This window comes from Macrobrachium nipponense, chromosome 37, assembly GCF_015104395.2.
Source record: "Macrobrachium nipponense isolate FS-2020 chromosome 37, ASM1510439v2, whole genome shotgun sequence".
Lineage (NCBI taxonomy): Eukaryota > Metazoa > Arthropoda > Malacostraca > Decapoda > Palaemonidae > Macrobrachium > Macrobrachium nipponense.
In genome coordinates, this window is record NC_061097.1 from 50,946,170 (window position 1) to 50,958,669 (window position 12,500).

The 12,500-nt window shown below is 33.5% G+C and overlaps 2 protein-coding genes across 2 annotated transcripts in view; one reads left to right on the forward strand and one right to left on the reverse strand.

The window, feature by feature from the left end:
- Positions 1 to 12,500, reverse strand: part of LOC135209256 (homeobox protein prospero-like) — a gene marked incomplete in the record, with an annotated part of 1,606,906 nt that overhangs the window by 1,410,329 nt on the left and 184,077 nt on the right.
- LOC135209381 (uncharacterized) overlaps positions 3,288 to 12,500 on the forward strand; it is a 16,260-nt gene continuing 7,047 nt past the window's right edge. The window contains exons 1-2 of the mRNA XM_064242077.1: positions 3,288 to 3,354; positions 11,959 to 12,062. Of these exons, the coding sequence (XP_064098147.1) occupies positions 3,288 to 3,354; positions 11,959 to 12,062 (171 nt within the window). The remainder of the gene's footprint in view (positions 3,355 to 11,958; positions 12,063 to 12,500) is intronic.

Consider the following 12,500-nt stretch of genomic DNA (forward strand, 5'->3'; position numbering starts at 1 on the left):
TTTAAAATAAAAATATTATAAAAATTCTTAATTTACCTACTCAAGGATTAAAAAGAGAAAAAGAAACATGATAAACGTGCATGAAGAAGAAAGGAAAAAGAGAACTGGAAAAGAAAATGAACATGAAATGGCGAAAACAGAAGAGAAAGTAGAGGGCAGAGGGAAAAAGGAATAAAATGGGTAAAGCCGCACAAAAGAATTGGAAGAGAAAGCCAAGAATAGAAGAAAAATAAAAGTCAAGAGTAAAATGGAGGAAATGCATAAAAAACAAGAAATCGTTAAAAGGAAAGAATTCAATTGTAGACGAGAGCAAAAATAGCACACTTGGAAAAAGTGTGTGTGTGTGTAATCTATATATATGTATATATATATATATATATACATATATATATATATATATATATATATATATATATATATATATATATATATATATATATGTATATAAGGGGTCATTGATAAATAATGCAAAAGGTAACATAGATATAGTAATAATACTGATATTTGGAGTTCGCATTACTTAATACAAAAGTAAACAAAAATTAATTGATTTTTACATAAGTTCTTTCATACACGCAGGTCAGATTAAAATGAGTTTATTTCTTGAACAAGAAAAGCATAACATAATATTTCAGGCGTTAATAAAATGTCCTCCATCTGATGTATAGTTAACATAATTCCAAGCAACTGAAGACGCAATTAGCATTGTTAACAATGAATAGTTGAAAAAAAATATGGGAGACGTTTGGAAACAACGTCGACTATTAATAGCTCCTCCAAGGAATTTTTAAAATTATATATACCTTTTCCCCTTTTCGTAGGAACACCTCAAAGAGTGTTAACATTCCAATATGCTCATTAAATCGCTGCAAGACAAGGCTTTATTTGTTTGGTGTTTTTATTGTTTGTTTGTTTGTATGGTGCTTTTACGTTGCATGGAACCAGTGGTTATTCAGCAACGTGACCAACGGCTTTACTTGACTTTCGAACCACGTCGAGAGTGAACTTCTATCACCAGAAATACACATCTCTCACTCCTCAACGGAATGGCCGAGAATCGAACTCGCAACCACCTAGGTGGGACGCTAATACCATACCAACTACGCCGCTGAGGCGCACGTTGCATGTAACCAGCGGTTATTCAGCAACGTGACCAACGGCTTTACTTGACTTCCGAACCACGTCGAGAGTGAACTTCTATCACCAGAAATACACATCTCTCACTCTTCAATGGAATGCCCGAGAATCGAACTCGCGGCAGGCCAAAATCATACCGACCACACCACCACTTAGGTAGCTTGCCTCTTGACTCTCCCAATCCTAGCTGTAGCCAACTACAATAAAATAAATACCAGGTATAAACTCACTGGTTAGGTCAAGAAAGAGTGGATTTTCCAGGATATAAGCCTGATTTGCTCCCCCTCTGTTTAACACCACAACAAACAGCAACCCCCCCCCCCTAAATAACGTCTTTTTATTTCACTCACGGAGAATTTGATAAACAGAACTCTTTTCTTGTGTTCAATCTCGGTGGTTGTTAGAAATAAACTTAAAATCCTTCAGGCTTACGATGACTGCCGCCCTCGACATCAGACAGTAGAAGTCTCTATAAAGCTTAAGGATTTTTATCGTATTCCTAACAATATGCCATGACTGATCACTAGAAAAGGATCTTATTTCATTCTCAACTTTAAAGTGCTTGATTTTCCTCATAGTTTTCAATAATAATAATAATAATAATAATAATAATAATAATAATAATAATAATAATAATAATAATAATAATAAACCACATATCAAGCGAATGTCCGGCACTTGCACAGAACCAGTACAAAAAGAGGCATGATTCAGTAGCAAAAGCCCTCCACTGGAGCCTGTGCTAGAAACATCAGCTACCTTGCAGTAATAAGTGGTACGAACACCAACCTGAAGGAGTGATAGAAAACGATCAGGCAAAGATCCCCTGGGGACTATGGTATCAGAACAGATAGGGTGATACGTGCAAACAGACCAGACGTGACGTTGATTGACAAAATCAAGAAGAAAGTATCACTCATTGATGTCGCAATACCATGGGACACCAGAGTTGAAGAGAAAAAACCCGGGAAAAAATGGATAAGTATCAAGACCTGAAAATAGAATAAGAAGGATATGGGATATGCCAGTGGAAATTGTACCCATAATCATAGGAGCACTAGGCACGATCCCAAGATCCCTGAAAAGGAATCTGGAAAAACTAGAGGCTGAAGTAGCTCCAGGACTCATGCAAAAGAGTGTGATCCTAGAAACGGTGCACATAGTAAGAAGAGTGATGGACTCCTAAGGAGGCAGGAAGCAGCCCAGAACCCCACACTATAAATGATTATTATTATTATTATTATTATTATTATTATTATTATTATTATTATTATTATTATATTTATGAAGTAATAAAGTTATATTTTTTGCATTCTCAAAATGCCATCTTCAATCTTTACCACTTAGTGCTTATACAAACTCCAGATGGTGTCTCTTCCAGTGTCCTTATCAGTCCATCTTCTGTCTTTCTTTTTTTTCACCTTGAAGAGTTCAATGAAACCTTAACCATTTCACTGCACCTTCCTAACCAACCAAGAGACTATTTTCATAAAATTAGTACTAAAAGCTAAAAGATGTCACTCTGATAAGTAGCGTCACCGAACAATACCTGATATATATATATATATATATATATATATATATATATATATATATATATATATATATATATATATATATATATATGTGTGTGTGTGTGTGTGTGTGTGTGTATAATATTTTCAATGCGGAAACGAGATGATCTCAAAACTACCACTGACTTATATAATGTCTCTCTCGAACTTACGTTCAGTTCCAGTTCGACATGGCGCTTCAGACACCACGAATATCACCGAATACTCTTCATAAAACTGGAACAGCGTATAAAAAAAAAAAAAAAAAAAAAAAAAAAAAAAAAAAAAAAATTGAATTAAAATTCTCCGACTGTCAGGAGGCAAACGGCTAATCCACTCGTGCGCATAAATGCATCCTAAGAATTTACAGTCGCCGACACGCCTGGAAATTAAAAACCGATTGTGAATTCATGAATTCTGGAAAGCGAAATCCAAACCTCGGTAATCGCCTCTTGGGACCCCATTCCGATAAATCCAGCCTTGGCAAATGGAAACATTTATACTAATTTCTTTCCGGGCGGGACGAAAAATGAGGAAAAGATAGGACGGCCTTATCAAGGCAAAACAGCTGCACTTAGTTCCCAGGAATGCCCCGTAATGGCCGAAGTGTATGACCCTGGAAACGAGGTGCCCGTGAGTTCCAATAAAATCCGCCTGGAACGAGGTGAGGCCTGGAAGCAAAATAACTGGAAGAGTTTGCGTCCAGGCACTCCATTATAAAACGCATTGTTGCTGGACGAACTTAACGTAAATCGGGTGATGGTTGTTTTGGAATCAGAAACCATCGAGTGTCAACATCTGTTCTCAGAGGGATGATAAGGTCTTCATTTGAATGCATCGGAGGAGGAGGAGGAGGAGGAGGAGGAGGAGGAGGAGGAGGGAGATGGGGTTGGATACCTTAATGAGCGTGTTTGCACAGCAATAACCGTTTGTAAATAACCTCCGGAGCCATGAAGGACTACAATTAAGGGGTTTTATTGTTTCATAAATATTCGGTGCGTGTTTGTAAAACAGTAATTTCTGGATTCACACAGTAGTTCAGTTAATGGAGATTACAGTATTTTTCTGATATCTTGATGACGGAGTGTACGAAACAGTGTCCACTTGTAAATACCTCTGGAATACAAAAGTATTTTAGTCAGAGGAATTTACCGCTCCAAAAAATACTCGGAATTCTTAATAGCCGTGTTGATAAAATAGTCGTCATTTGCAGTGAAGGTCTGGTATTCATAAAAAGCTTTAATTAAAGATTATATATGTATATACGTATATATACTACATATACATAGTTAATGCTCTTATTATCCTTACAACAACTATCATTAAAAGAATATCTGTTCGTTCTTAAATTCTGACCCAATTAAAGTTTTTCAAAATTACATTGTAAAAAGACTAAAATTACAGAATACAATATCCTTCGCTTAAATTTAACAACTTTAACTTAATTTTCTTCCACATAAAAAAAAACAATATACTTTGAAATCAAAGCTATCTTACAGATTTTAATTTTTGGGGTAAACGATTTCTTTTTATCATTATTGAGTTTACGAGTGAAGAAATATAATTTCCTCAGTGTCACACTGCAACGTTCATATAAAGCTATACTGAAGCATATTTGCACAATATCCCGCATATAAAGCAGAATTAAGTATGAAGCGAAACCTTATTTAAATAACAAAAGTAAATTTTTCGTATACACTTTACGCATGAGATACCTACCGTACGGTTGGCTGAAGTATTAGTAACATTTACAATGTTCCTATGACTGGGAAGACATTATCTAGAAAACGCTGATATCAACTGGAAAAACAACAGTCGGTGAAACGTCTAAAATAACTGGAGACCCAGCAATAGTCACGAAATGTTTACAATGACTGAAACCCCAACAAAAATCAAGAAACGTTTACAATGATAAACCAACAAAAAGCAAGAAACGTTTACAATGACTGGGAAAACAGCCTTCAAGAAACGTAGAAAATGACAGTGAAAACATCATTCATCAAAACGTTTAAAAAATCGATATACCAAGAACATTCCAGAGGCGTTGCAAATAAGTGGAAGACCAAAAACACTAAAGAAACGTTTAAAAAGGCTGGGGAAGCATCATTCAAGAAACTTAAAAAATAACTGGAACACGAACATTCATGAAACGTTTAACATAACTGAAAAACCGACAACATTCACGGAACGTTGTAACTCACTAGAGAACCAACAACACTCATGAAACATTTGCATTAACTGGAAAACCAACAACATTAAAAAACGTTGTAAATCACTAGAAAACCAACAACATTAAAAAAACGTTGTAAATCACTAGAAAACCAACAACATTCCAGGAACGTTGTAAATCACTAGAAATCCAACAACAATCATGAAATATTTACATCAACATGAAAACCAACAACATTCCAGAAACGTTGTAAATCACTAGAAAACCGACAACATTCATAAAAACATCTACATTAACTGGAAAACCAACAACATTCATGAAACATCTCATCTATATTACCTGGCAAACCAACAACACTCACAAAACGTTGAAAATAATTGGAAAATAAACAACATCAGTAGGAGTTTTAAAAAAGTGGAAAACCGATATTATGAAATATTTACAAACGCTGGAAAGTCAACCACATTCGTGGAACGTTCAAATTAACGGGAAACAACAACATTCATGATAAACTGTATTTTATTTCCACTTTCCTTCCCAAGGCTTCATTTTTTAAATAATAATAATAATAATAATAATAATAATAATAATAATAATATAATATAATAATAATCCATGGAACCCTGTAACGCTGCTATAACTCTGAGAATTAAATATTTTGAACACCACTTTAGCTTTTATTATCAATATAATAATTAATAATAATAATGATAATAATAATAAATAATAATAATAATAATAATAATAATAATTATTATTATTATTTATTATTATTATTATTATTTATTATTATTATTATTTATTATATTATATTATCATAATAATGGATGGAATCTTAAATATGTGCAATGTAAAAGTGTATTCTTATACATCTTTCTATTGATTTTTAATAATAATAATAATAATAATAATAATAATAATAATAATAATAATAATAATAAATAAGATTGCCTCTTAATACACGCAATGCTAAAAGCGTATCTTCACATTTTTCTATTTGATTTTCAATAATAATAATAATAATAATAATAATAATAATAATAATAATAATATAATAATAATAATAATAATAACAATATAATAATAATAATAATAATAATAATAATAATAATAATAACTAAAAGTTAAGGAGTAACAAAAAGGCGAGTATTGAAGGTTTTATTTTATTAATTCAAAATGAATCTATAACATAGTAATATCCTTACGTTTCTAACAGTGGAATTTGGGCTTCTAAAGATCTGGCTAAAACACGCTTTTTAAGTAACAGCAAAATTTATATATATATATATATATATATATATATATATATATATATATATATATATATATTATTAATATATATAAAGACAAAGTTAAAAAAAAACACACCTCACACCATCAACATATTAAACCTTAACGCAGATAACATTGACAGATTTAACTACCACCTTTGTGATGAATGTAGTAAGTCAGTATATCTATTAAATCATAAAGTGACCTTATAACGAACAAGTAACTTATCAGTAACAAGAGATGTAACAATAGGAACCTGGTAAAACGAGAGAGAGAGAGACAGAGAGAGAGAGAGAGAGAGAGAGAGAGAGAGAGAGAGAGAGTCAAATAAATTTTATGACACGCATCACGCATTTCATTTCTAGAGAGAGAGAGAGGAGAGAGAGAGAGAGAGAGATTGAGAGAGAGAGAGAGAGAGAGAGAGAGATTAATCAGAAAACAATATTTAATGACTTTAATTCATTGAGAGAGAGAGAGAGAGAGAGAGAGAGAGAGCGAGAGAGAGAGACCTTACAGACCTTACAGACCTTACATCTTGTTCGGGTTGGCCCCAGGTCCCTCAGTGTGAGGCACCTCTAATGTCTACCAGAGAGTTGCTAGTACATCTTCCGGTATATTTTGCATCTTCCAATCTTGGATGGTCTGGGATGCAGTTTAGATATTTGTCGAGCTTATTCTTAAACACATCTACGCTCACTCCTGATATATTCCTCAGATGAGCTGGCAACGCATTGAATAGACGCTGCATTATCGATGCTGGTGCGTAGTGGGATTAATGTTCCCTGTGTGCTTTCCTTATTTTGCCTGGTATAGTTTTGGGCACTATTAATCTACCTCTGCTTGCTCTTTCTGATATTTTTAGTTCCATGATATTTTCTGCTATTCCTTCTATCTGTTTCCATGCCTGAATTATCATGTAGCGTTCTCTTCTCCTTTCTAGACTATATAATTTTAAGAATTGTAGTCTTTCCCAGTAGTCAAGGTCTTTAACTTCTTCTATTCTAGCTGTAAAGAACCTTTGTACACTCTCTATTTGTGCAATATCCTTTTGATAGTGTGGGTACCATATCATATTCCAATATTCAAGTGGACTACGAACATATGTTTTATAAAGCTATAATCATGAATGTTCTTTCAGCTTTTCTTGTTTTGAAGTGCCGTAACAACATTCCCATTTTTGCTTTACATTTTGCCAACAGAGTTGCTATTTGATCATTGCATAACATGTTCCTATTCATCATCACACCAAGGTCTTTAACTGCTTCCTTATTTGTGATTGTCTCATTATTAGGTCCCTTATATGCATATAGCTTTCTTTCTCTGTCTCCATAATTTATTGATTCAAATTTATCAGAGTTAAATACCATCCTATTTACCTCTGCCCAATCATATACTTTGTTAAGGTCTCTTTGTAGAGCGTTCCTATCTTCATCACAAGTAATTTCTCTACTTATTCTTGTGTCATCTGCGAAACTACTCACTACCGAATCCTTAACATTATTGTCTATGTCTTCAATCATAATAACAAACAGTATTGCAGCTAACACCGTACCTTGCGGCACACCGGATATTACCTTGGCTTCATCCGATTTCTCGTCGTTTGCAATAACTATCTGTTTTTTCTGTTGTGTAAAAATTCTTTTAACCATCTTCCTACTTTATCCACGATATTGTGTTTTCTAATTTTCTTCGCTAATATATTATGGTCTACTTTATCAAAGCTTTTGCAAAGTCTAAATAAACCACATCTGTTTCATTTCCGCTTTTCATATTTTTGAATATGTTCTCACGGTGGACTAACAGTTGGGTTTGTGTACTTTTTCCGGGTACGAAACCATGTGTCCTTTATTAAACAAATTATTTTTTATTAAATGTTTCATAATATTTTTCTTCATTACCCTTTCATACACTTTCATAATATGTGATGTTAGACTCACAGGCCTATAATTACTTGCCTCTAGTCTTGATCCACTTTTGAAAGTAGGGGTATATATGCTATTTGTGCTCATCATAAATCTTGCCTGTATCTACACTTTGTCTTAATAATATTGCAAGTGGCTTTGCGATAGAATGAACTACTTTCTTTAACAAAATAGCAGGAATTCCATCAGGCCCTGCAGCAGCTCCATTTTTAATTTCATTAATAGCCTGCACAATATCAGCTTCATTAATATCTATGTCAGCTAAATATTCACTATTTTCATCCCTTACTTCTATATCATTATCTTCATTATCTATTCTAGGGGTGAATTCTCTCTTATATCGTTCTGCCAGTATGTTGCAAATTTCCTTTTTTTTCATTCGTTAATCTCCCTTCAATTCTTAGAGGGCCTATTTCTATTCTTCTTTTATTCATCTTCTTCGCATATGAGTATAATAGTTTGGGAGGTTTGCTTGTAATTTAATAGGGTTTTTTCTTCCAAGTCCCGTTTTTCATTTTCTTTTGATTGTATAATCTTTTGTTCTGCATTTTCTATCTTACTTTTTAGTTCTATAACTTTCCATGCATTTTTTTTTTTTTGCTAGACCTTTTTTCCACTTTCTTATTTTCTGGAACAAGATCCTTCTGTCTCTTGGTATGCATGACTGATGTTTACTTTTCTTCTTCGGTATATATTTATCCACTATTTTCTCTAATATTTTATATAATATCTCCGTATTTACCTTTATGTCATCACTTACGAAAATATTATCCCAATCTTTGTTTAATTCTTCATTTATTTCTGACCATTTTATATTTTTACTGTAGAAGTTGTATTTTCCATATCCTTCCCACTTTTTCATTTCTTGCTTATCTCTGTTTTCACTTGCTTTGGAATGGACTGTTAATTCTATGACATTATGGTCTGAAATACTCGCATTATAAACTATTATTTCTTTAACATAATTCATCTCGTTCACAAATACTAGGTCTAAAGTATTTTCCTTTCTTGTTGGCAGGTGATTTATTTGTTGAATGTTGTATTCTAGTAGCATATCTAATAGCTTTTCGAATTGCCTCTTATCTTCTGCACTACTATTACTCTCTTTTTTATATGTATAAGTACATCCACAATCTCCTATTCGTTCTTTCCAGTCTACGAAAGGAAAGTTGAAGTCTCCAGATAGGAGAATAGTCCAGTCCTTGTGATTTCTACATATATCATCCAATTTTTCTATTATTAAGTCAAACTCTTTAGTATTAGGAGGTCTATATATTACTATGTTCATTAATTTTTCAGATTCAAATTCTACCGCTATTAGTTCACATTCTGAGTTACTATATTTCTCATATATTTTTCCTTGTTTTTTGTCTTTCCCATATATTGCGGTTCCCCCTTGATTCCTATTTTTTTCTATCTGATCTATAAGTTTGAAACCCTTTTTATTTGATCATCATTCCCAGTCTCTTGGAATACCAGGTTTCACTTATATTCATTATATCTATTTTCTTTTCAATTTGGGTTAGTTCTTCTAAGTACTCTATTTTTCTTTTTGAGTTACTCGTAACTAAACCCTGCGCATTCATCACTATGATGGTTTGCGTGTTTTCCTCCTTCATTTAATATTGGTAATAATAAGGATGTTTTCCCATGTCCTCATTCTGTTCTGGTATGTTGTTCTTTTTTTCATTTCCAGAAATTCTGACATTAAAAAATCCAACTTTTCCATAATATTTGTTCTTCCTTCATCATAATTATTCATTTTGTGTCTGAATCTGCAATTTTCTCCATATCTGCAATATCCCCTTGCATAATAAAAACAGTTATTATCTCTTGAGTAGAATCTTTGGAGCTGATGCATTGAAATTTTTTGCTGGCACCTCTGCATATCTCGTTGATGGCTTGCTTTTTTCTTTTACCTGATATTCTTCATTCCTCTCTTTATTTGTTTCTTTCTTATTTTGGATTTTATTGCTTGATTGGTTATTTATTTGATTATTTGTTTTTCATGGCTACAGGGTGCATTATTTACATTTTTGTCGAACTTACATCCTTTTCCTTCTTTTAGGTTTTTGCATATTTTTGGATGTAGATCTCTGCAATCATCCTCATATCCATCTAAGTATGCACATTTACCATATATTTCATAGTTGTGACATACCTTAGGATGTTTGTAGTAACATTTTTCTCCATATCTGCAATTCCCTCTTTTCAAAAGGTTGCAGACTTTGTCTTTTTTGTATAATTTTTCCTCTTTCCCGTCATTGTGTAGATCTGGGTAGAGGAAAGTAACCAGGAGCGAGAATATAACGACACTAACTTCACTGAGAGAGAGAGAGAGAGAGAGAGAGAGAGAGAGAGACCGAGAGATAGAGAGAGAGTAATCAGAAAACAATATTTTAATTACTTTAATTCATTAGAAGGAGAGAGAAAGAGAGAGGAGAGAGCGAGAGAGAGAGAGAGAATCAGAAAACAATATTTAATTACTTTAATTCATTGAGGAGAGAGAGAGAGAGAGAGAGAGAGAGAGAGAGAGAGAGAGAGAATGAATCTGGGGAAAGCACGCGTTATTCAAACACAGGTAATGTTACGAACTTCAATTCTTTCTTCCACTTCAAGAGAGACATTGAATCGCTGGAGAACCTACCCAGGTCACAGGTCACTAATTACAAAAAAATAATGTAACTAAAAGCTGTTCAACTGGAATAGGTGAAAAATCTTTTGGATTTAATTTTCTCAACTCACGTCAGTGTGAATGTGAGTCTAATAAATTTTTCTTTAATGAGTTTTCGAATTTGAATTAAAGTTAAATCTATCTTTTCCAGGGTGGGATATTATTCAATTTCTATCGGCGTCTGTTTGAGCAAGAATCTAAAAAGGACGAAGAATTTTAGATTTACAAAGACTGATTGACTGATCTCATGCATCCAGGCGTCTCACTTACAATTACAGTATACGGGTATGAAAAGCACGAATTAAGTGTATAAGGAATGAATTAGAGATTTACAAAACATAATATACGATAAATTAAGAGGAAACTTAACAAATGACAAGAAAACGTGAAAAACCTATATGACTGGAACAAAATAAACTATATAGCATATGTATGTGAAGTTATTAAGCAATCATCAAAATAAAAGCGTAAATAATCAGCGCATTTGGGTTGATAATATTTTGTCATGAAAACGAATGCCGAGGCATTCTTACTACATCAAATGCTAAGAGCCTAGAATAGGTTTGCATCAAATTCTAGCAAATTTATCAACCATAAATTTCTTTTATGTTAGAACTGATCCATCCGGAATAATACATCTACAGTCAAATCTGTTTGACCAGATTCTACATTAACATAACAATTTGGACAATATATCTGTCGTTACTCATATCCCCAAATTTATCTTACGTCAGCCGTTCGCAGAAATTTATGAATATCTGCAAGATATCTTTAGTCAAATTATCAGAAATTCTCCTAGATTCTGCTAAATGTCCAGATTCTCCTTAAATGAGCCAAGATCAGGAATCTCTCTCATGATTCTTCTCAGATAAGCTAATATCAGGACTATCTCAAATAATTTTTTTTTTTAACAAAATCCGGAATATATCAAAAAGATTTTCTTGCACAAATACCCGGAAAATATCAAGTGGTTCCTCACAGCCCAAATCAGGAATAGAGCTAATGCTTCCCATACAAAGCAATATCACAAATACATCTAATGGCTTTTGTCAGACAAATCAACTCCAAAAATACTTCAGGAATATCTTCCCTAATTCTCCTTAAAAATACCAACATCAGGAATAGATCTGACCCAACACTGACCTCCCTGAAGTTCCCCGAACTTTCGGGAATACACAAACAGGGAAAAGACATCTTAAAGAGTTGATCTTCACCACTCTGGCAAATTAGTTGCCGGAATCAGAAACACATCTCAGTCCGAGCTCGTCTTGGCAGCTACACAAAGAACTTCCGAGGAAAAATTCGAGGAAAAACTCCGGTTGACGAATGGCCCAGTAAGACAAACCGGACCTTCCAGTTCACGCTCCAGAGTGACTCTTGAAGTCAGGTGTCTTCCTTGGGTGGGGGAGGGAGGGAGATACACGAGTCCTCAATTGGGCAAAAGACATTATTTCTTACAGTGCATCTTTTACTCATAGACGTTTAAATCTGAAATCACGTAAAACCACAAATTAGGAGGTTGTTCCATGACTGCCTTTGCAAAGAGACCTACCTACCTAGTTCTTAGGCTCGCCTATCCACACTTGAGAGAATTCCTTGGTTTTAGTGCTGAGAGGTTGTAATATATAATTCTGAGCCTGTGCCGACTGTCGAGAGAGCTTGTTAATTTTAGTGCTGAGAGTTTATAATGAATATATTTTTGCATTTGCAAATCCCCTTAATACTTACGAGTTAGTGAATGAATTTGGAGTCCATTACGAAGATTCCTTTTA